We start from the raw sequence: 24,229 nt of genomic DNA on the forward strand, positions 1-24,229 counted from the left end.
TTCTTGATAATACAACTGTATTCTGTATTATTTAGCTGTTGTGTAAAGGCTTTAGACTCATAACATTTGAATGCACCCCCCTCAAAAATATATCAACTTTCTTAAAAGTCCAACCTTTATTTTGAAGCCCTAATCGGAAGTAGTATGTCTGTGACAGCCACCCGGACAGCAGCAGCAGCCGCAGAAGAAGGAGGAGAAGAAGAAGAAGAAGAAGAAGAAGTCGTCAGTCGGTCCTGCAGTACTTCCGAAGTGTTGCTAATAGCGAGTAGTACCGGGCGGCGTACTTTCTGTGACGTTTCGTGTTAACTTTCTGACCGTTAACCGGAACTCAGTTTGTCGTCGTTGGTGTGATGGAACTGGACAAAATGGACGAGAACGACTGGAAGTATCACGGAGAGGGAAACAAGAGTCTGGTGGTCTCACACGTACAGGTGAGTGGGCTAGGCTAACATGAAGCAAGTCCAAGTTTGGCTAAAGCAGATGCTGACTTGAAATAAGCTTTTATAGAGACACCCCGCCCGCTTCACACTTTACGTTAAACTAACTCTTCAGATGAGTGTTGCCGGGAAGTTTTCAAAGGGATCATCTGAGATATGTTTAAAACGGGAGGGGGGGGGGGGTGAAATGTCAACTGGCAGGACTTCATGTTCGCTATTACCACTAGCCGGTGGTTGCTAGCTTAGCCCGCTTGCTAGCAAACAACTAGTTGTGACTTCAAAGAGTACAAGCTATCAAAGAAAGGTCGTGCGGAGCGACTACGCTCAGAGCCACGAACAATGGCCACCAATCGCCTATGGATTCATGTCAGGTCGCAGTGACGCACCGACCGGGAGGTCACTAACGTTAAATGCAAGATCCCAACGGGCTGCCGGGGAGCTAGCTTAGCCGTTAGCATCCTCCCCAGGTTTCCCCGCAGTGACGCTGGTGGAAGTCAGCGCTTTGCTGCCCAACGGGACCTGCGGAGGGTCCGGTCGACTTGTTATTGAGCACCCGGTGACGTGTTATGGTGTATGACGTCATGGAGATGGAACCAGAAACGGAACTGTTCGTACATATATGATGTTTGGGTCCACTGGACCAGCGGCAAATAAGTGGTATTTGTAGGTCCTAATGTACGTTCAGTCTGATGGAGGACACCATCAAAACACCTCTGAGCTCCCCAATATTCACCCTACTTGCTGTTCATTTTTTTTCACACAAGAATGAACCTCATACAAGGGTTGAGATTACAGCTCTGTTCTACAACCTCATTTTTCCTGCTGAACTAATGAGTAAAATAATGACCGAAAACAGGCGGCCAGAAAGAAAGTTTATTAAAAATTAAGATCAGAAACTAAAGTTTTTGATCAATATAGATGCATTGAAGTTGGTATAAAACATGTTAGAGTCCAAAATCAAAATATGTTCAACATCCGCTATACTTAAAATAATGGCGTCAAGAAGAAGTCCGATTTACAGTATAAATCCCTCTAGCAGTTCCCACGTTGCATTACAACATCGCCTGCTTTCCTGCATTACCTGCATTACCTGCTTTCCTTGATCAATGTCGTAGATACTCACTGCTAAAGTTTCCCGACACTTATAATTTCATCATAATCCCAGGTATTTGTATGTTCTTTACTCACACACACCCAAATGCTGACAGAATTACTCACTGCCATTTATTGTCATTGCTATTCATACAGATCTTCTAGTTTTTCTTTATGCAATTTGAGTCACACATTCCAACCGCAGACTGCATGTAAGATGTAGACGTGGTCACTGTGATTCTAGGTGTTATTTAACTTTAAAACACGTGTTCTGCAGTCACCTTCACCTGCTTAATCAGATGCCAGCGCAGTAGCGACCTGTCAATCACAGTAGCCCCGCCCTAAAGGATACCCTGCTTTAGGGTCTGTTTAGCGTTAAATGAAGAGACGTGCGCTCGGTGCCAATCTGCCCCTTTATGCACTGACTTTGAGGCGCGCTCCGCTAACTCAGGGAGGGTTTGGGTTCCTTTGTTTGTCAAATGCGTTTTAAGACTCCGGTACATATTTTAAACACGCTTTATGAACTTGTAGAGTGATTTTATCATCGACTTTACAACCAAAGGAGTCGCCCCCCTGCTGGCCAGTACAAAGAATGTAATTAAAATCCATTGTAAGACTCCAGTTGCACTGTTTAAAAATGTACTTTGACCCAGCGCATGAATCTCTGGGAGATGATCCTGGTGGACCCGGTCCAGGTCTGAGTCCGGGTTTAAGCGAGGCTCCGCTAACTGCGCTTTTCTTCTGTTCTTGTAGCTTTCCAGAGTCCTACGCCTGCTCAAGTATCCGGCCGAGGACTCTGAAAACCCACCACAGGTAAACATGAGCGTGTGTGCGTGTGTGTGTGTGTCAGGGGTTTCTGAACTTAAACCGCTGCACAGTGACATTTTGAGGTCACATGGATGGTTGTGTTAATCTTTACCATAGGAACTTCTATTCTTTCTGACAGACTTTACAGAGTTAAATTATCTAATCTGAGTGGTTGTCGCCACAAATTCGAGGGCCTAATTTACAGCTTTTTATTATTTGGAGAGGTGCTTTACATGGAGGGGCTGAGTCACACTTACATCCAGCTCGCACTTCACATCCACCCGTCTGCAGCACTTTTCTTCCTACTTCTGTAAAGCAAATCAAATATTGATAAAACCTTACTGTAATTGGTGAATGAATGAAATCAATCAGCTGTCACTCACACCCGGCTACAGGAGAAACCGCCCCGTTTAGTCACAGCTTTGTTTGTTGTCGGCCGCTCATCTTGCATCCTGGTCAGATTAATCCACATGTAAACTAAAGCGCAGCTCTGCCCAACCCCGAAATTCACATTTTTCTTTGGCTCGTCGGCTGCCATCACTTTGAACACGGCTGTTAGCCGAGCTGAAGCTCTTATTGACATTGTGATGCAGTTAGATTATTTTTACGTGAGAACAAAAGTGTGAAATACAAATGTATGCATTTCTGTTCTAGGGAGAGTTCTTGACAAATGCTCAATTGTAGATTGTGTGACAGGTCTGAACTGTGATGAGTGAAGAGTCAAAGAGTGTTTGTCCAGAATCGCACACTGCTTTGCGGTTTGGTGAAGATCCACAACAACAACAACAACAATAAGGCTCTTTAGAGGCTGAGTTTTTAGAAAGTGACTCACTGCAGTGCGAGCGGCCCTTCAGCATTCATCAGGAATCAGGAATCGGGAAACATTTATTAGCCAAAATATGTCAAACATACAAGGAATTTGTCTTGGCGGTTAGTGCGCAACAGTAGACAGACAAGACAACAGTGCACAAGTAATAAAATAAAGTGGAATGAAATGCTAATGCAATGGGTTAGTAGAATAAGGCTAAGGGTTAGTATACAACAAGGGAATAAAGTTAAACATTTTTAAATATTAAAAAGTTAAAAAGAAAAATATTAAGCATAAAGTGCAAACAAGTAACAGACAAGAGACAAAGTGACAAAGTGATGAATTGCAGTTAAAGTGACATGTGTGGTATGAGGGGGAGTGACCGGTGGAATGTTAGTCAGGCAGTGGGGGACCGGCTCTGTTGATGAGCCCGACTGCCGACGGGAAGAAACTGTTGGTGTGGCGGGAGGTCGTAGTCCTGATGGACCTCAGCCTCCTGCCAGATGGAAGAGGCACAAACAGTTTTTGTCCGGGGTGGGAGGGGTCGGCCGCGATCTTTTTAGCTCGCTTCAGAGACCAAACACGTAGCCGTTCTCGAAGGAGCACAGAGGTTCTCATTCACGCTCAGACGCAGACACTCTTCTCTAATCGAAGGTTATTATCAGCGGCAAGACGCACGTGACCGAGCTCTCTGACGGTTACATTTGCTCTTTTGTGCGGAACTGATCTGTGATCCGACCAACTCTGATCCGAACCGTGAGTTTTATGATGCGTTCCACAGAGCGTTTCTTACCCAAAGGCCGTTGCCATACAGACAACAAATAACTCGCACAGTCACAGTGTCAACACTGTTCAAGTCTGTCGAGTTTGAGAGCGTGTGTGTGCAAGACGGGAACTTCACCCAAAGAGACGAAACCCCCTGGAATCTGTTGGCGAGTAAGGAACAGGATCTTCTACCGCACCTGGCCCAGTGGCTAACGAAAAGTGTATGTGTGTGTGTGTGTGTGTGTGTTGCAGACAGTGGAGCAGGCCTTCAGGCAGATTCAGAACATTGTGGACTTCAGCTCCAACGTGATGAGCTGCCTGCTGGGAGAGAAGTTCATCCACAGCGGGGTGAGGCGCTTTCTTTGCTTTATTTTTCACATCCAGGTTTGAAACCATAAAACGTTTAGGCTACGCAGCGCTGGTTTGTCGTCACAGGGGGCAGGAGGGGCGACCTTCAGGGTCTGGCTGGATCACCTCCTTCTAATACATTTGATCACTTTCGGTATTGAAGACAATTAATCTAAATGTGTCATTTTGTAATAAAAACTAAAGCCTGGAGTCTGTCGTCATGACGCAACCCCTGCTGCCTCAGAACATCCGTTACATAAGTGACGGCCTCCATGACTACTCACCCGGCGCTCTGACTTCGTCCCGCGCTCACCTTGTTGTTGTTGCGTTGTCCTCTACTCTGTTTCACTGTTTCATCAGTGACTCGGCAAATGTGTGTGATTAGTTTTTTGTAGATTAATCAATATTGGATCCGTTTTTCGTCGGTCAGCTGAAATTCACAGAAAACGACTGATGGGTTCAGCACATGAGAACTTTGCTACAGTGACCGTCCTCCTTCTCTCCACAGGAAGTGGTCAAGTTGCCGCTGGAGTTTGTGCGACAGCTGTCAATCAAAGTGCAACATCAGAGACCAGGTAAAACCGTATGAAAGGATTTCTCTGGGGGACATCTGGTATTTAAGAGACATGTTGGGACGGTTAGATGAGAAGTGAGTGTGTGTGTCTCTCAGCGTGGCGCTGTGATAAGGTGATGGACATCTACAGCGGCTGTGCTCTCTGTCTGCCCAACCTGACGTCTCCAGTCCTCCACCTGTCAACACACACTGCTCCACTCTGCATTGAGATCAAGGTACACACACTTTCATTTAAGTAACTTTTGTTCACTTGTTTGTTTGTTTAATCTGAAATGTATAATCTCATAAAATAAATAATGTTGTTCCTCCTGAGAAGCTGCCACAGTTTCAGAAATCTTTGCCTGTGAATCACTCTGACAAAGGGTCATGAATCACATGAGTCTAAGTGTGTGTCACTCAGCTGTCTTTGTGTTTGTTTTGTTATCAGCCAAAATGTGGTTTCCTGCCGTCCTCCAAACACGTCAGCAAAGACATAAAGACCAAAGTGTGCCGCTTCTGCATGCACCAGCACTACAAGGTAACGACACCACCTCCACCGACCGCAGCGAAAGTTCACTGACTGCAGCGCCGCTGCACCGACCACAACTGCACCGACCGCAATGGAAGAGTTACGTTCACAGGTCCTTTATTGTCCGGTACATATTTAACCAATATTTAGGTATGTAGAAAATTCGAATTGGACTTCTGGAATGAAAAGTAAACCGCTCCCACTTCACCCAAATCAGGGTTACTGAAGGTCAGAAAGTCGTCCTCACTGGGGACCCACAGGGTTTGGGCGTATTCACGGCCCCACCGGGGAAACTGGTTCAGTGCTCCTTTGTGCCGGCTGTCTGCGTGTGGAGCCGTGAAGCCCCGCCCAGGGGCCGAAAACCAGAACAGTGTGTTGGTTTATTACTTCTGTGACGTTTCTTCCTCCAACACTGTTTCCTGTCTCTCGCCAGGTGGCCAATGGGAAGTGGAAGAGGCCGAGTCTGTACTGTCCTCTAGACCTGTTCTCAGGGTGAGATCACTGCAGAAGCTCCTCTTACCATCGACACCACTGCATTCACTGTGTGCAACTCAAATGGCCGGTTGTGCTGTGGTTTTGTGTACGGCAAGAATGCTGTATGTTTGTCATCAAGGCTCCTGCAACCGGCCTGCGTAGATCCAGCTGCTGATAATAACGCCACTTCTCTGGTTTCTCTCGATTTAGTAACCGACAGAGAATGGACTTTGCAATCAGACACCTGATCGAAGAACCTCAGAACAACTTCAAAATCTTCAAGGTGCGTCACAAGTCGACGCACAACTTCCGGTTCAACAAACAACGTAAAGTTAATGATGTGATGTTTATGACACGAGGAAGGTGAAGGGTATTTATGACTGAATGAATGAGCTCAAAATGCAGAAATACTAATGGAGAATCTTAATCTCTGTTTGAGAGCCAAGCGGCTGTAAACAAACACGAGCTGCATATTTGTGTGTAATATTCACATAAATTCTTCAGGGTGGTCAGTGCATCTACAGCAGTAAGGAGGTCAGTGACGACTCGATGGACCTGAACGCTGTGCTGCAACATCTCAGACCGTACTTCATGCATGGAAACAACCGATTCAACAGTCACATGACCAGCAAAGCCGTCCTGAATGACTTGATCCAGGTAAAGCGTCGCCAAATATCTGTGGGTGTCCTTTCAGTTTAAAGTGAAGAATTGGAAACCGTGTGTGTGTGTGTGTGTGTGTGTGTGTGTGTGTGTGTGTGTGTGTGTGTGTGTGTGTGTGTGTGTGTGTGTGTGTGTGTGTGTGTGTGTGTGTGTGTGTGTGTGTGTGTGTGTGTGTGTGTGTGTGTGTGTGTGTCCGTGTCCATGAAAAGCCTCATTGTGAAACCTCTGCATGCAGGTCTTGGCGAACGCCCTGCTGAGCGGAGGAGGAGACAGGGAGGTGGTGACAGACACACGCGGAGGAGGGCGGAGCTTCTGTGAAGCAAGTCTGCTTAACAAGGAGAGGATCCGGCACGGTAAGAACTTTCTTACTGTTGTTGGTGGTTTGAGCTTCACTGAGAAATAATCCGGCAGCTCAAATTACGCAGAATCACAAACCTACTTTTTCTTATGAAATTGATATTTTTGGACTTCATGTTTCCATATCTTGTCATTATTTTCAATTTGCAGGCTCTGAGGGTTTACCCAGTGACAGCGTTCTGTTCAGGATCCTTCAGACCCAGATGTTGGACACGCTGGACATCGAAGGACTTTTCCCTCTGTACCGCCGGGTGGAGCAGCACCTGCAGGACTTCCCCAAGGAGAGGTAAGGCGCTGTCAACAAGCATCAGAAGGAACCGGTGCTTATTCAGATGAATCTCATTCACCCGTCGCTTATGAAGGGGCACCGTCTGGTCTCCGGCATCACTTCCTGTCTGTGTCAGGACCCGTCTTCAGGTGGAGGGTCCGTACAACGAGGCCTTCCTGGAGAAGCTGCAGAAATGTCCGACCGAAGACGACGGCTCGGTGGAGTACGCCGTCGCCAAGGTGAGTCCGAAGGCCTCTCGTCGGGTTTCCCCGGGTCGGGTTTCCCCCCCGTGTGGCGGTCTGTTGGAGACTGTCTCACTGCTGCCTGTTTTCCCTTCAGGTCCACCAGTACCGCGTCGCCATGACGGCCAAGGACTGCTCCATCATGGTCGCTCTGGTGCCCAGAAGTGAGGAAGAGGAGGATGAAGGGTGAGTGTTGTTCACTGAGTAGAGTCCCGTTAGCCTGCAGGGACTTGAAGGATACTTTGTTTTTGTGTCTAAATTAGGCCTCCCAGTCTCTCTACTCAGAGGCGGCTCAGGGACTTCCACTCCCCCAGGCCGCCGGCGCTCTCCTACTCCGTCTCCATCCTGGATCTGGACCCGAAGTCCTTCGACAGCATCCCCAGCCAGCTGCGCCTGGACCAGAAGATCGTCTCCTGCTACCTGAGGACCGGCGGTGCCTTGCCAAAGGGCTCTCTGTCGCCGCACCCCGGGATCTTCACCGCTGCAGAGAGGGAGGACTGCACGCTGCTCTTCCACCCCGTGTAAACCGCCCCCCGCCGCCCCCCTCTCCAGATTAACAGGGCGAACTACTGACTCGACGGCCCCCCTCGCAGATCTAGAATCCCTTCAGACCGGAGCCGCTTATCACAGACTCAGAGCACCTTTCTTACTCGGCTGATAACAAAGCAAAAGCTCAACTAATCTCCACTAACTCATCCGACGATGAAGCAACTTCCAGATCAGTTCTGTTATGGATTCTGGACTCTTCTCGTCCTGTCAGGAGGGGAATCGGCGCTCCGGTCGTCCGTATACATATTTATTACAAGACCTGAGGGAAGCGTTGGTCTTCTCCTCTTTGGTGACGAAGCTGAGGCGGCGTGAAGGGAAAGGAAAGCAGGTCGATGGGTTGTTAACGTAGGTAAGATGTAATTTTCTGAATGTAGGCGGGGCCTCAGGCAGGAGGCGGAGCCGCGGCGTCACTGTGGTAACTGAAGCACCAGTTGCCATAGCTACAGCCACAGCTGGAGGCGGCTGAGAGGATGCCACGTTATTTAATGGAATGAGTTGCGGTTGAGTTTGGTTGTTTTTATAAACCTTCATCAGACTTTGAGAGCCAAATATCCGACACTTGAACTCCTGTTGGAAGAAAAGTTAAACCTTTTTGCCTGTCGGTGAAGGTCGATGTCCGTCATTTCTTTTTTATGGAGGAGTTGACAAATGTTAAAGGGGTTCACTCGAATAATGAAGAAAAAAAAAAGCCTTTGCTTTTCCTTCCAGTGAAATATTTGCAGTTATGGTTTAATTCCTGTAGGTCGAGATATTTTTGAAATTGTGCCGTGATTTATCGTTCTCACCGCATTAAAAAACATCACGTGTTTTAAAAATTGACATTTAGATAATTTTCATAATCAACAAACTACATTTGTCACAGATTTCTTGAAACGTGGAGAAATAAAACCCAAACAATGTGCAAGGGGACATTTCACTGGAGGGAAGAGAAATAACAATAATAACCACTCAGTGGCCACTTTAAGGTACACCGTAATCATTTAATGCAAATGAGTAGTAAATCGGCCCTGTTATTCATTTTTTACCTTTTTTTAAACTTGTATCGTTCTGTTTATTGTCAGAGAGGTTATGTTACATGGAACGCTGCACAACAGCCTGATAGGGAGCACACGTCTGATTAACACCGGCGTATTCTGTATTGGTGACAGCTGTTGGCGTCTTAGGTCAGGCAGGGGACTGTTGTAAGGTTCCTCAAGTGGAGACGTTTGTGTCCAGTTGCCTTTTGTTATGTGTGTGTCTCATTATTTTAACTTGTTTCACATTGTTCTGGTGGAAGAGAAGCAGCATTTAAGTTGTCTAACACTCCCGTGTTCACTAACCGGGTGGATCGCGTGTTCTAAAAGTACGCTGACATCACACTTGGAATATTTGCATGTGTTTTTGTGTGTGTGCCATAAGTGGTGTTTGTCCATGTGCCTAAATGTCCTGATAGGACTGGAGGCTGGTGGTGTGCGACTGTGTTTATGTGTCAAGAAAACTGGCGTTGTTACCGTCTGCCTCTCAGGACCTCGAACCGAAGGCGTCTGATGTTTGCAAAACGACGCGTTCAGGCGGGCGCCCCGAGGCGTTTAAGTTCTTTGACCACCAGCAGATGAGTGTTGACTTTGACACGAGCGTCCAGATGTTGGTCGGGGTCATCTCGGGTCTTTTGTCAGACCTGCGATTTCCTCCTATCGGTGATGTCATCGGATAAACTGGTAACACTTGATTTCAGTTCCCGTTGTCTGCTCTCCAACCTCCGTCAGCCAATCAAATGCCTGGAAACAAATCCCACTACGACACAGGAAGTCCTTCGTGTGCTCGATGCGGCCAGAAGTTCCTCTAACCCCGGACAGTTTTTTTTTTTTCTTTTCTTACGCCTTCGTTGTCCGGGCGATGGAGGAGTTGAAGAAAGGCCGGAGGGCGGCGAGCTGAACCGGGCAGCATGGCGGGAAGCAGAGGCTCATGGGATACCGCTGAGTCACCGTGGCTTATTTTCATAATCTTAGAAGTGGCCTCAGTTTGTCTAATACTCGTTTACGTTCTCAGGGCGGCTGCTTAACGATAAACCTTTTAACCGTAGAACCATTATTGTAGCGTTTGGGTATCTTGAACAAACCGCTTTGGTTTCCATTTCTATTTGCTTTTTCTAGCTAATTTCAAAACTAATTGGCCAAATTGAAGCTTTCAGAATAATTTAAAGTTTTTAAACTGTCAGTAAGATACGACCTCTTTCACTTTCTCTCTGAACGTTGTAATTAAACAAAGTCCCATCTGTGTCTGATGAAGAGATGGGTAACTATCAACGGTCCGTTAACAACAAAGACAAAACATTCAAGCTCCACTTTCTCGCTTGTTTTACACCCATCAGCAGGTGTTTAGAGTCAACGTGGAGCAGAAGTCCTACAGGAGGAAATTCAGGACCAATGTTATTCAGGTGTCATGAGATCTTAAACTGACAAACTGAGGCTCAAACGCGATTTCCTTTACGACTATGTTACAGTAATCAGGGGAAACGGTCCTGAGGCAGGTGAGCTGCGTTCTGATTGGTCTGTTGCCTGCTGCCCTGCAGAAACATCACAGCACTGTGAGACGAATACCTGTATGTGTGTGTAAATATCTGAGGAGAAAACTATTTGAAAAACACAACAGTGAAACTGCTGTCCTGCATTTGTATTTAAATTATTTATTTTTGTAGATTTTGAACAGTGAGCTCGGCTCTTACAATCGTCACAGTCGAGCTCTTTCTATTGAATAAAGATTTCTAAGAGACTAAACCGGAGCCGCGCGTCTTTACTTCAGTCAGTAAAACAAAGGAAGAATATTGTTTTTTTTTACACAAAGATGTGAGTTGTGTGTCCTATGAAAGGCTGACCGCCATGATGACGGCCTCCAGCGCCGCTTCAGCTCCCAGAATCCTCAGCAGGCTCTGAAAGGCCTCGGCGGCGCCGCCTACCGCCTGCGAGGGGAACAGCTGCAGCGCTGCAGAAAAAGAAAAAAAACACCACCTCACTCAGATCGGGGGCGGAGTAACACGCAGTCTGGTCTGTGATGTCACTAAAACTCCTGGACAACGATGGTTTTGTAATGTTCACATGACTTGAAGTCATCCGGGTACTAAGAAGACTGATGGCTTTTTGGTGGCGCGGAGTGTATTAGTCCAGCTTCCTGTCTGCAGGTGAGCGTTCAGATAAACTGTCTCACCTCTCTCGGGGATCTTTGTCAGCAGCTCGACCTTCGGCGAGACTCCGCCCTCTCTGGACACGTGCACTGACCAATGGACGAGCAGCACGCACCTGTACGCAAAAACAAATTCAGCGAAAGGGGACGGCTCCGCATCGCCTGCTAACTCCACTAGAGGACTTACCCAGGAAGCTCAGGGTGGCTCAGGTGCATGACCTCTGACCTGCAGCCCGCAGGAAGTGAGACGACTGCTGGATACTTCTCCTGGAGAGAGAGCGAGAGAGAAAATACCCGTTACAATCATATGCAAATTATTCACACTGAATATCTTTAGTGAAATAAAGAGAAAAGGTTAAACAAAGCACTGAGTGACACTACTGGTGATTTCAGCAAATTACATTAAAAATAAAAGGGGAAAAAAAGCTGGCGACACATCAGCAGTAAAGATGCATTACTGCCTCTGACCTGCGGGTGGCGCCACAACACACGTCTACTCTCACAAAATACACACGCGTGCACACGGAGCCGCAACACCAAACAGGAGCAAATACTTTGAGTGTGACATCATGTCGTCGTTTCATCGACTTCAGACACGGAACATTGTGAAAGAAGAAACCGGCTTCAGTTGCAGTGGAACATTTACAACGTGCACTGTTCGCTGCGTTGGGTCACTGAAGCCGTTGGGGGGCGTGTCCAACAGGTGAGGGGTGTGTCCAGGTGACTCAACCACGAGGCATTTGCAGCCGCGTGTTTGTTCCTCGTGCTGTTGTTGCTTTCGTGTGAATTTCATCTGCAGTTTAGACCTTTAATTGGTTCCAGTCGTCTTTAATCCGACCGTTTGCTCGGCTCAGAATTGCACGTTTCTGTCTGTCAAACATTACGTCCTTGTGTCTTACGCCCGGAAAGGAACCGTTTACATCTTCGGATCTGCTTCCTCTTTGTCAGAAATATTTGGAAACTGAATATTTGGTGTTTTGGATTATGGCTGGAAAAGAAAACAGGACTTTTAAAGACTTCCCTTTAACTTTTAATGAAAATAGGAATCTATGAACCGAAAATATTCCGTACGTCTTACATTAACATTAAAGGACATTTCAAGGACTTTCCAGGTTATTAAGAATATAATATCAAAAGCCCATCCAGTGTTTCCTCACTAAATGGATTCATGACTTCATATTTTGGGTTATTCAGGCGGTTTTAGTGCTTTTAGGAGTTTTTTCCCATGAACTCTTTATTATCGCCATAGAAGTGGCATGTTTATTGCCATGTGACCTCTGACCTCTGAGTGACTTCACCTCGTTCGGAAACCAGCCTCCATGTTCCACATTTAACTGCCTCTACTTTCTCTCATATTCTGCCGTTTGTTGGCGGCGTCCTCAGACGGGGAGACAGATGTCCGACCCGTCTCACTCCGTTATTTACTCCCCCTCCGCCTCCCAGCTGAAGAACAAATCCAGACTTTCCCCTCAAAGCTCCATCAGCTCCGTTCCACACAACTTTTCTACGATCTGAGACGCGCACACACACACACACGCGCAGTATCATCACACACACACACACACGCAGTATCATCACATACACACACCTCTCCTGGAGCTGCTGCAGAACCAGAGGAGGAGAAAAGAGGCTGGAAGAATTTGGCCCCGAGTCTCAAAGCCGCCTTCAAACTGCTGGTAAAGTACAGTCGATGTCTGTTAGTCCGTCTCCTCAACTCCTCCCCTCTCTGTCCGTCTCTGTCCGCGTGTGTCTCGGTCTTCCTTGCGATGGTTTGTCAACAGTCGCCTCTGTAGCCGTCGACGAGAGCGGATCCACATTTTATCACTTTAAAAGGTCAATGAACTCGTCGGTGCGCTTCCTGGTTTTAATGCTCTTTTGTTTGTACAAGGACCCGGTTTTCACTGTGTTTTACCCCGATGTCCCGGTTCAGAGACATTTCTCAGTAACTGCTTTCATAGAAAAAGGGTCAAACGAGGAAATAATGATGTCATTCAACAGTACGATACAACTTCCACAAGGGGCACGACTACCAGAACGAAACCTCCCAGAGTCCGTTTCCTCTGATCAGTTTCAAGCCCTAAAACGTGAGCGTGCTGAATCGGCGTCAGAGTGGTGGAGACGACGTCCACACGCAAGACACTCCGTCTGCCGATACCGCACAAGCATTCTGACATGTGACGAGTCTCTCTCTGGCTGGACAGTGGAGCGCTCAGCTTGTCCAGGAGGTGACGCCAGGTCCTTTCAGGGGTCATAAAGACAAACTGGACGGCTGGGGACACATTTCATAGACCGGAGGACAGAAAAGACGTTGCTGCCACAAGTTTCTTTAGTGAGGACAAAATGTCATTTATTCTTGTGACTGAAAACACGCACACGTCTGAAGGAGGTCTTTAAACAACGTCCCAAAGCGCAGCGGATCAGAGGCGACTGAGGGAAGTGAAGACAAATCTCATTGGGTTATTATTGTACTTCGGTGCTGCTGTGAGTCTCTCCATCTGTTCCTGCTCCTCCAGGAACTCAAATGCTCAATACTTTCCATTTCTCTCCCCTCCCTCCTCTTTTATTCTGCTCTGTGCGTGTGCACACACACACACACACACACACACACACTCACACACACACTCTGAATCATTCTGGGGTCCTCTCGGCCAATTGGGTAGGAGGTGGGCGGGGCTTAGAGCTCACGTTGTGTCTGGACCCCCCTACTGAGCATCGATCACTACTCGAACCCTCCTCCCATCCAGCTTACATGTGTCTCACCCCTGAGAGCGTGAGACACAGAACACGTCCGTTCTTTGAACCAGTTTATTTACATATCTGAGAAGAATCCGTCACACAAAGTCATGGATGAAGCGCTGTTGTTCTCGTTTGGCACCGACCGTGTGCCGATTTCATTTGTGAAGTTGGTAACAACCGGAGTTGGATTACGGCCGTGATAATTACAGCAGCATGCACTGATCTGGGTCCAGTTGTTACGGTTTGATTGTTCACATTCGTGGCTTGAGGAGTGAATCGAGGGCAGAAATGAGGCTCAACGAGCAAAACATCAGCCTCCTTCTGGCTTTTGGGGAAACATCGCCCAAAAATTCATAAGCTCCGATGATTTAACACAACAGTCCCCAACAAGCAGAGCTACATTTTATTATTGTTTTTGAGGCGGATACGGAGAACTAGTTGAATGTGATGCTATTATCAGGTGTGTGAAGGTGTCTGTTAGCGCCTCTGCTTTAATAATGACAGGACTGCTGTGAATAGACTAGTCATTACACACACACACACACACACACACACACACACACACACACACACACACACACACACACACACACACACACACACACACACACACACACACACACACACACAGTAACCGACCATTAGGGCCCCAGCTGAGGGCTATATGAGGGCCTGCTACAGCGCTGACAGCTCTTTTTGTTCTGGAAGCAGCTGCAGGTAAAAACATCTGTTTGGTCCCAGTCAGTGTAAAGACTCTGCAAAGACTCATTTTTACATTTAAAACGAGGAAAAACGTTGTTTGTGATGGTTTTGATTCGGAGATGATAGCTGTTGTATTTCGGAATGTAAGGCAAAACAAAAGTCATTATCTAGAAAAGGCTTTCTGCCCCTGAATGGCGGTAAAGGTACCGTGAGGCGAACTGAACCCCGTCTCTCTGCAGACATGAGGTGCTGGCTGGTGGCGGCCAGCTTGTGGCTCCTCGTGGTCGTGACCGTCTCCAACGGCCAAACCGGAAACCGACCTCGCAACCAGGAAGGAGAAACCGCCCGGGGGAAGAGGAAGAGGGACGGACAAGGTAAGAAAAACACTCATATGTGACTGAAGGATGGCTACTGTCTAAAGTCCTGAACCTACAGCAAGTCTACATGTTCTTAGGCTTTTCTGGCCGTCACATTTAGAATTTGCAGTCTTGTTTTGTGATGAGATCAATGTTCAGCTTGTGGAATCCCACAGGGGAGCATCTCTGGCCCCCTGCTGTTTTCATGGGAGTCTCTGCAATCAATCGAGTAAAGAATTCAGTAGGAACCAAGACAGCAAGTTGTCCTAAAACCGAAGGATCTATTCGGCCTGCCTGCCTCCAGTGACGTGAACATGCGTTGCAGGTCCTTTGCGGGCCAAAGCGGGGCGCTCCAGACCTCTAAAGATCAGACTGGTTCCTGGTCCCGGCATGCCGGTGGAGCCCGGAGAGAACCGAGCCAAGCCTTGGATCATGAAGCCCTACGAGAACCTACAAGAACAACACTCCAGCTACAACATCATCCCAGGTCAGTGAGATCAGGAACTCTGAGGAACAAACCTCCAACAGAGTCAGTGGGACCAGTAACTCCACATCAAACCAGTTCAGTGAGACTAGTACAGATGCTCTGATAAAAGCTTCTGCAAAGCTACGCGTTAGAGATGTAAAGATCTTCTTCACGTCACTCCCAAAATACATCTGGAATAATGATCATTTTCCCTATCAGTTATTTTTTCATTTAGCCCTGTAACCTGTAAAATAACAGATATGTCCAAACATGTTGTGTTACATGTTGTACGACGTGAACATGTGGCCTCATCCCGTCTTCGTGATGAGGCCACACGTTCATCACGACGAATCATCGCGTTCCAACTTGAGCTGAAGGGGGAAGCGTCTGCGCAGAGGACCGAGACTTTAGGGAAGGATCTCAAAGTTTTAAAACAGCGAGCTCAGCGTTGTGTAATTAGAAGCGGGTGTGGTGGTCCGTGGTGCGGAGCTGCAGGGCGAGTTTCTTTGCGTTTTCGGCCGTTGTTTTGGGATCTGAGGACATGCCTCATGTGTCCAGACAAACAACGCACCTTTGTAAAGGTCAAGACTGTTGTGTAGTAGTTTTCTCAAACACTTTGTGTGGTGGATGATCACAGAACAAGTCACATGTTTCAACCTTCTACTCTGAAGCACAAAGTACTTACTTTAAACGCTGTGTTGCTGCTTTGTGCCTCTCACCTTAACCACCGCTCACTTGAATTATACATATTTACATAATTATTCTCAGCCTTTGTTTCCTTTAGTGTCACATTATCGCACAAAAAGGATCGCCTCTTCTAATCTGAGCAATAGTCCAAAACTCAGTTGATAATGATGATATAAAACAGTGAATGATCCATAAAGTATTGGTGTGTTTCTCTAATAATAAATGTTTCTGATTATTTAAACTGAATGAAGTACTTCTCTGCCATTAAAACACATGTAGCTATGCAGTGCAGACCAGAGGACAGTGGCGCGACAGCAGCGGCGTATTATTAGACAAAACCCCGCAATTTACCAGACAATAAAAGATATCCAACGACAGCTGGATCATTTTTACGTAGAAAAGAAAAGCTCTAAAGTATGAGTCGCCCGGCGGAGATGACAGGGCGACAGAGTCCCCGCTGGCAGGACAGCAGCACCCAGATACCAGAGACGGTATATTTAGGAGAGATGGGCTGAGCCTCTTAACTACCTGTGCGTCTGCGCACGTAACAAAGAGCATGCCATTAGAAAGGAAAGATGACAGACGGCACTCGGCTGCAGCACACGAGGCCAAAGTACAGGCTTTACCTGCGACTAGACGCACACAGAGGAAGACGAGGGCGGGACCCATCAAACTTATCAAATCTTGTAGTCATGAGATAGTTAACTTTCCATCACATGTCTGTTGTTGCAGGTAAGCAGGGCCACTGTGTGTTCCAGGGTCTGACCATGTTCCACCAGGCCGTCTGGGCTCCAAAGCCCTGTGTGACTTGCCTGTGTACCGGCGGGCGGGTGGTCTGCGACGAGATCACCTGTCCCACAATGCACTGCGACTTCCCCTTCACCCCCGCCGGGGAGTGCTGCCCCGTCTGCATGGAGTCAGGTAGAAGCACAACGTGTGGCAACGCCATGGTGCCACTTCAGGAGGCAACAGGGACGAGCAGTGGCTCTCACAATCAGGGATTTTTAAGAAACATTTTACGAATAGTTTCTAATTTGATCAAAAGGAAAACATCTGCTTTTGTGCTCAGACTCTGGGTGACGCACCTCGTATTACTAGTTTCCATCTCTGAGGCCTCGACATGTTGCTTCCTGTTCCCATCACGGCTTTAAAAAATGTGCTCTGCACATTTTGGCTCAGTACAACACACATGTTGTAAAGGTTTTAACATGTCTGTATTTTGGGAGATGCCACATGTTCAGGACTGGTTTCAACTTTCTGTCCATTCCTGTGTGAGGTTCCAGGTAAAAGTAGTCAAGTTGACAGGAACTAACTCGATGCTGTCAGTCATGCACTGCACCTTCACTGTGTGCATGCATGGAAAGCCGCTCAAAGTCGTGTTGTCCATGACTCGTGTGTAGATTAATATAGGATTAAAATAAAGGCGGTAACCATAGAAACGTGTACCTGTCAGTAGAAGTACACCATCCCTCCGCGTGGAGGTACCGTGTAGGAAAAAACACTGTAAGCTGTTTCATACTACAAAAGTGTTGTTAACGTGGCCGAGATACTCTCAGATAAAGTGTTGGACGACATCTTCATCACTTTCCGCGTGTCGTCTCCATAGCAACCATCATTAGCCGGTTGTAAGCTCTAACTCTGAACTGTTCAGTTAAATCCAACATTTCTAGAGTTTTGCTGGGGTTGGAAATCACTGAAAAAGTAAAGATTTAACAACCATTGATAAATTACCACAACTTTACAAAATGTACAGACATTTATTTAGTAAATTTTCCAAGCTGGAGGTCTCTGTTGACACGGTTTTATGACTATAAAACAGCATTATGTGTTAGATTTGTGGTTGGTCTAAATGATTTATCCTCTAATATCATTCCAATGACTGTACTTGCCAAACTTCAAGTAGCTGGATATGATATAAATGAAAGGATGAGCTGACCGAGGTGAAAGAAGAGCAGTTATTAATGGGATGTGGTCCAGACGGGTCTACAGCAGCTCTCTGCTCTGTAGCTACCAGCATCTGTACCCGTCTGTCTGTCTGTCTACACCACTAACACACGGCCGTCTGTCTGTCTGTCTCCATCCTTTATCTTCTCTTTTAGTTTCCTTTACTTTTTCCTCCCCTTCTTTTCACATTTCTCCTTTCCTATTTGTATCCTTTCCTTCCTTCCTTCTTTCTATCCTTGTCACCTCTTTCTTTCCTCTTGCCCACCTCGTGGCCTCCGATTGGCTGCCCCGGCCCTCCCTACATCCACCCAAGACCCTGACCTCAGCCTTGACCTTTCTGGTGACTCCCCAGTTCCAAACGACCCCAGCGACCCTGTGACCCCTCTGACCCAGGAGGAGATCCAGCGTATCCTCTGGCGAGAGGAAGAGGAGCACCGCGAAGAGGAGGAACGCCTGAAAAAGAAGGATGAGGCGAGGAAAAAGAGGAGGAAGCAGAGGAAGGAGCAGGCGGAGAAACAAAGAAAGATAGTTGAGGTGAAGAGGAGGGAGGAGGAGGAGGCACTGAGGCTGCAGGTGGAGAAGGAGGAGGAGGAGTGGAGGAGGCATATGGAGGAGGAGGAGAGGAGGAGGGAGGAGGTGAAGAGGTGGAGACAGGATGAGGAGGATAGGAAGCGGAAGGAGGCAGCAGAGAGAGAAGCAAGGGAGAAGGAAAGGGAGCTAGAGGAGGAGAGGTGGAGACACGAGGAGATGCTGAGGGAGGAACTACTGGGTCTGGTGGAGGAGAAAGAGGAAGAGCAGGAAAAAGTAGAGGAGGAGGTGTGGCTGAGAGGAGATGTGTTTGAGATGCCCCCAAAAGAACCTGAGGAACCCGAGCGCCTCCCCGCCCCGATACCACAACCTCCTGCTGCGACCGAGCTGAAGGAGATGGAAGCAGAAGTGGAGGAGGCAGAAGAGGAGGCGGAGGTGGGGTCACACAACAGAGGAGGCCTCCCTCCAGGCTGCGACATCTCCGATGTCACTCTGACATGTGATCACGCCAGGCTCACCTACTTCCCTCCTCTGTCCATCCCTGAGCTCAAGTCCCTCAGTCTGGAGGGTAAGGACACGTCTACGTGACACACGATGATTACTAAATTACTGAAGCTGAAGTTTGAATAAACAACGTAATAAACATTGAACGAGTGAACGGTCTCAAAAGTTGAATCCTTTTAGAACATTTTTTAAGTTGGAGTTTTGACTCCAGGAACTGATTCGACACGATCAGCGGAACGTGTCAAATTGCTCATTAATCTGATAATAGAAACTCTTCTGACCTGCAGGCAACAACATCAGCAGCATCCCTGCAGAAGCCTTCAACGGCATCCCGAACCTGGAGTGGATCAACCTTAAGAAAAACCAACTCACCTCCAACAGCATCGATGTCAAAGCCTTCAAAGTAAGAGCCTCAAAGTAAAGCAATTTGCCAACCGGAAATAAAAGAAATATGGGAGAATTTCTGTGACACAATATTCTCAAAGACCTTTAGGTGTCAAATAGACCAGCGAGCAATAACAAATCAAGCAGACTTACAGATTGGCTTGTTGGGCCTTATTTGTATGCAGTGGTGCAGTCAACTTCCCAGTATCACCAGTTCTCTGTGTGTGTGTGTGTGTGTGTGTGTGTCAGACTCTGAAGACGCTGACGCGTCTGTACTTGGAAGGGAACCTTCTGGAAGCCACGCCCGCTGACCTTCCCCCGACCCTGCAGGAGCTGAAGATCAGCGAGAACCGACTGAGCAGAATCCATGAAAACAGCTTCCGCGGTAACCAACGCGATATCCCATAATGCACCTCCCCCCCTATCACAAAGCACTCTTCTGTTGGTACAGTTTCCTGTAGCTCCACAGACATCCGATGGGTTTCATCTTGAGGCCCGGCCAGCTCTACACACGCTACACACAGAGAAATGAGAATCTGCTATTCTGCTGCTGTGGCCCGAGACAGATTTCCAGTTCCCTGCGACGTTTATCTGTTTGTGTTTATATCCTGAAGGTCTGAGCAGCCTGGTGATTCTGGAGTTGGAGGGGAACCTGCTGAGTGAGGGGAATGTAGGTCCTCTGGCATTCGCTCCCCTCGTCCAGCTCTCGTACCTGCGACTGGGCCGGAACCACTTCCGCACCATACCACAGGGCCTCCCCGCTTCTTTGCTGGTACGTGTTACCTCGCATCAGGGTTAAGAGCTCTGGCTTTAATGAAATCTACTGGGTTCCAAATGGCAAACGGCTGCTGTGGTGTAATGGTGCGAACAGAAAACAGACCCCAGTCAACAGCACTCAATCCTCAATGGTTCAGTACGTTTGTACAGTTGGCAGAAACAGGTACAGTACCTGAAGGAAAAAATTGTAAATATAAATGGAATATTTCCAACATTAAGTCCATTTTTCTTAGGGCTTCGGGGCAATTTAGGTTTGCTGACGCATCAGTATTTCTTTCCTCCGCTCTCATGTTTAAAACTCCTCCGCTGAGTAAACTCGGCTTCTACCTGTGGGAAACACGTCCGCCACTCAACCTGTACTTATGGCTTCTGGTTAACCACCAACAAGGCTGCTCAAAATCCACCTTAAAACCAACCCCGCTCTCTGCAGATCCACAACCCCGTCCTTCCCCTGGCCCCGATCTACCTTTAACCTCGGTTGTTTTCTAATTAGCTCCCTGATTCCAGGATTTAACCATCATGATTCAAGGATGATGTGTAGTAACTAATAGCGGGACTGTGTTTGGTGATCAGTTGATCAGGTTGTCAGGTTTTTCCAGAGAAGCCCTGAGTGGACGAACCAAACACTGACCACAGAGGGCCCTTAACATTTCATGTCACCACTAGATCCTACAAACTGCTCCTTTAGGAATGTAGGTAGGACAAAGGAGAATTTGCTTTGAGGATGGATTTTGAACCTAAACCAAAACAATCCCAACAAACCACAGACCTGTCGGCCAAGATCTGTGAACCAAAAGCTTTCAGTAAACACAACAGTTTAATGACCAACTGGCTCTGACAAAACTGAGTAATTCTCCTCCAGGAAAGTGTTTTCCTTCCCGATACCGTTGATGTTGAACATCTGCTTCATTTTTTCACTTTTTCTGTCGTTCAGGAGCTTTACTTGGAGAACAACCTGATTGAGGAAATCTCAGAGGCCGTTTTCAATCAGACCCAAAGTCTGAACGTGGTTTCTCTGAGACACAACCGGCTGGATGAGACCCGGATCGCCCCGCTGGCCTGGATCAACCACAGGTCTGACCCGAGGAGACCCTCACCATCACCCTCCAACCCCCGGGCTCGCTGGGATTTACATCTAACTCCCTTCCTCCCCTCATCTTCCTCCTCCGCAGAAATCTGGAGTCCATTGACCTTTCGCATAATGACCTTTACCTGGTTCCATCATACCTGCCCAGATCTCTGGTCCACCTGGTGCTGGTGGGAAACAAAATAGAGAGAATACCCGGTAGGTGCAACGTGGGGCACCGTGGTGTCAAGTATGCTGCCTCACAGGCTTTAGAAACTATCTGCCGGACATATAAATGCGCAAAATGTGAAATAAAATCAATAAAGACTGTCTTTTGGAATAAGACTTATAGACATAATGACTCGATCAAAGCCCCCATTTCACAGCCGCCCATAGTTACGTTGTCGTCTTCCAACGCCTCCACAGGCTTCGTCTTCGCGCACATGGACCCCGGCATCGAGTACCTGTACCTCTCCTACAACAGACTGGACGGGGAGGCCATCGAGCCCGAGTCGTTCTTCGGCTCGTACCAGTCCATGGTGGAGCTGTGTCTGGACCACAACCAGCTGCTCTCCGTCCCGTCCGGCATCAACGAGATGACCAGCCTACACTTTCTCCGACTCAACGACAACGACATCCGGTATGAAGCCAGTGGCCACAAATCTCTAGCGAGGGGCTGGTCGGTCCTATTCATCTGCAGCAGGATGGAAATGGAGATTCTTTTATTTCTACTAGAACTACAACTACAAAAATGTTGTTGTAGGAGAAGCTGAAGGAAAAAGTCTAAACGCAATAGAGTCCTTTGGGAGCAATAACAAAGAGCCAAACAACAGACCAGATGGTGACCACGGACTGACTCACAGGACAACGTTAACGCAGCGTCGTCTAGACAACAACAAACAAAACAGTTGCAGCGTGTTTCCACCTGAGAGGCACCCTGAATCACCTCGTTACTCATCCCCAGGGTCCATGAACCAAACACACACTTAGTCCAGACTGCAGGTTGGTCTCAGAGAGACATTTCAAACTCCACAATCTGCTTCACTGCCAACATTGGATGCAGGATTCTCGATTGACTACAACCGCAACAGTAACGTTTTAATCTGACGTGTAGGATTAATGACCTTATAGTTTAAAATGGCAACCAGATCTCTTGATGATGATGATGATGAAGCTAATGTGCCTGCTTGCTGACACGTAGGAACAAACTCATTTATTACTTTACTTTACTAATTTTTCAAACCGAAATAGAGAATAATCTACTCTAATCTCTTGTCCGTATCTACTGAGGCTGCTTCTGACTGCTTCCTGCTCCCGTCTCTCAGGAGCGTCCCCGACGAAGGAATCTGTGACCCGAACCACAGCGGAGACTCCACCTTGGTGGCCGTGAGGCTGGAAAACAACCGCCTGGACCCCCAGAAGATCTCCCCCACCGCCTTCTCCTGCGTCCGCTCCTCCTCCAGCGTGGTCCTAAAACCGCAGAAAACCAAGCGGCCACACTAAACGCTAAAAAGAGACACTCGCCTCATTGTGCCGACACAGATTTGGGTTTTGACGTTCGAAGAGAGGCTTTCCCTCCCTTAGGTCCCTCTGCACGCTAGTGAAATGACACCAAAAACAAAGAAATTGTGCATAAAAAAAAGGTTCTCACGTGATTTACAGGTTGAACATGGGGAAAATAAATTGAACCGTGACGTTATCTTCCTCATTGGAACGTCATTGTGTCTGAAGCATTGGACTGAACCAGTTGCATTGAAATGAAATTCTCTTCTTCTTTGGCTCTAATGCAGCGTTTCCTGCCCGACCTCAACGTGGTGTGAAGAAGACAGAGCGAAATCAAAACACATCTGTCTCTCAGTAAAACGTCAAACTCTGTAAAAGGGAAAGGACCCCCCCTCACAGTAAAACGAAAGGCTAATAAAGAGATGGAAAGAATTTCGATGAAATGAGGCCGCAAGCCCAGCAACATTAGTTTTAACAACCTCGCCACCTTCCCGTTCCGTCCCTCCCAAAGCTTCGTTCATAAAAACCCGAACATGGGAAGGAGGAGGGCGGTCGAGTGAGAGACGAATCCTCCGAGCTCTTTGTGTAAAAGATGAGGAGCCGCATTAAAGCTAATAAACAGCTGATGCTAATGACCGATAAAGACACAGCAGAGGCAAAGTTATGTGGAATGTTTGAGGAAACAAACAAATGCCTTTTGGGACGGAACCATTGACAGTAAATTAGAAATTTCAACTCTTGTACACTTTGCTTTTGGCTGGCCAACATGCATAAATCATACAACAAAATGTGTATTTAATGTGTCAACAATCATACAGTAAAAGGTTGACATAGTGTCAGAATGGAGAATCCAAATAAACTGGACAATGTTCACACCACTGCCTGATTGATTCTTCACTACGTCCCATAAAGAAGATGACATAATGATTACGAGAGCAGCTTTCGTCATTCACAAAATACTTAAACCGAGATGCTTAAACACACCGTGGGGAGAAGTATTTGAAACACTGCCGATTTAGCTTGTTTCCCCACTTAAAGCATGTAGGAGACGGTCATTTTTATCATAGGTCTTCAGCCGTGAGTGACGAAAATCCAGAAAATCACATTGTATGATTTAAAAAATATATAATTTGCAGAGCCAGGGCAACTAAGGAGAGGCTCCGTGAGAAGCATCTCAAGGTCCTGGAGTGGCTTAGCCGGTCCCCAGACCTGAAACCCAGTGATGCCAAAGGGTCAAAGGCAACGTCTGCTGGTGACCGTGTGCAGGACTCAGTGACATAAAGGCAACAGATCGGGGGACCAGACTAATGTTAAGATGTGAAAACAAATCTGAGGGTTGATTTAAGGGCTCGATAGGACTCTGTAGACCTCCAGGGATTCTTTCGTTGACACTCAATACGAATACTCACGATCCCAATGAGAAGTTGTGCTGTAAATCGACTCATTTCCAAACTGTCGGCACATCCAGCGCATTGAGGAGAGGAATCATTTCCACTGGCGTTATCGAATGAACACCTCCGGCCTCGGG

At 47.3% G+C, this 24,229-nt stretch overlaps 3 protein-coding genes across 10 annotated transcripts in view; 2 read left to right on the plus strand and 1 right to left on the minus strand.

Annotated features, from left to right (window-relative positions):
• Positions 1-138: 138 nt before the first annotated feature.
• Positions 139-10,645, plus strand: ippk (inositol 1,3,4,5,6-pentakisphosphate 2-kinase). 2 transcript variants are annotated; one of them, XM_040204733.2, is made up of 14 exons: positions 139-431; positions 2,283-2,342; positions 4,162-4,257; positions 4,766-4,832; positions 4,928-5,046; positions 5,259-5,348; positions 5,773-5,831; positions 6,024-6,096; positions 6,318-6,470; positions 6,709-6,826; positions 6,981-7,116; positions 7,235-7,337; positions 7,438-7,526; positions 7,604-10,645. In XM_040204733.2, the coding sequence occupies exons 1-14, from the start codon at positions 351-353 to the stop codon at positions 7,863-7,865; spliced, it is 1,506 nt and encodes a 501-aa protein (XP_040060667.1). In that variant the 5' UTR covers positions 139-350; the 3' UTR covers positions 7,866-10,645. The 2 variants fall into 2 exon arrangements, with proteins under 2 accessions (XP_040060667.1, XP_040060666.1); XM_040204732.2 differs by having other exon boundaries at positions 152-431; positions 7,193-7,337.
• The window catches only part of cenpp (centromere protein P), a 46,431-nt gene continuing 32,736 nt past the window's right edge, over positions 10,535-24,229 (minus strand). For both annotated transcript variants that reach the window (XM_078092767.1, XM_040204741.2), the window contains exons 7-9: positions 11,236-11,315; positions 11,073-11,164; positions 10,535-10,850 (exon numbers count right to left, since the gene is read on the minus strand). In XM_078092767.1, coding sequence (XP_077948893.1) covers positions 10,729-10,850; positions 11,073-11,164; positions 11,236-11,315 — 294 coding nt within the window. In that variant the 3' untranslated portion in view covers positions 10,535-10,728. The remainder of the gene's footprint in view (positions 10,851-11,072; positions 11,165-11,235; positions 11,316-24,229) is intronic.
• ecm2 (extracellular matrix protein 2, female organ and adipocyte specific) lies at positions 11,603-23,579 on the plus strand. 6 transcript variants are annotated; one of them, XM_078092759.1, is made up of 12 exons: positions 11,727-11,751; positions 14,726-14,860; positions 15,168-15,329; positions 16,728-16,916; positions 18,253-19,035; positions 19,259-19,374; positions 19,605-19,740; positions 19,970-20,127; positions 21,067-21,206; positions 21,305-21,417; positions 21,625-21,838; positions 22,524-23,579. In XM_078092759.1, the coding sequence occupies exons 2-12, from the start codon at positions 14,728-14,730 to the stop codon at positions 22,699-22,701; spliced, it is 2,322 nt and encodes a 773-aa protein (XP_077948885.1). In that variant the 5' UTR covers positions 11,727-11,751; positions 14,726-14,727; the 3' UTR covers positions 22,702-23,579. The 6 variants fall into 6 exon arrangements, with proteins under 6 accessions (XP_077948884.1, XP_077948885.1, XP_040060663.2 ...); XM_040204729.2 differs by lacking the exon at positions 11,727-11,751 and adding an exon at positions 12,442-12,724; XM_078092760.1 differs by lacking the exon at positions 11,727-11,751 and adding an exon at positions 12,588-12,724 and having other exon boundaries at positions 18,292-19,035.

Source organism: Gasterosteus aculeatus, chromosome 17 (assembly GCF_964276395.1).
Source record: "Gasterosteus aculeatus chromosome 17, fGasAcu3.hap1.1, whole genome shotgun sequence".
NCBI classification, from domain to species: domain Eukaryota; kingdom Metazoa; phylum Chordata; class Actinopteri; order Perciformes; family Gasterosteidae; genus Gasterosteus; species Gasterosteus aculeatus.

Bases quoted from the DNA above. Each gene is read 5' to 3' on its own strand.
- ecm2 (XM_078092758.1), top strand. From the start codon at position 11,618: ATGTCGTCGTTTCATCGACTTCAGACACGGAACATTGTGAAAGAAGAA. The intron at 19,036-19,258 runs GTAAGGACACGT...TCTGACCTGCAG, and splicing joins CAAGTCCCTCAGTCTGGAGG to GCAACAACATCAGCAGCATC. The intron at 19,741-19,969 runs GTAACCAACGCG...TATATCCTGAAG, and splicing joins CCATGAAAACAGCTTCCGCG to GTCTGAGCAGCCTGGTGATT.
- ippk (XM_040204732.2), top strand. From the start codon at position 351: ATGGAACTGGACAAAATGGACGAGAACGACTGGAAGTATCACGGAGAG. The intron at 432-2,282 runs GTGAGTGGGCTA...CTGTTCTTGTAG, and splicing joins TGGTGGTCTCACACGTACAG to CTTTCCAGAGTCCTACGCCT. The intron at 6,097-6,317 runs GTGCGTCACAAG...TAAATTCTTCAG, and splicing joins ACAACTTCAAAATCTTCAAG to GGTGGTCAGTGCATCTACAG.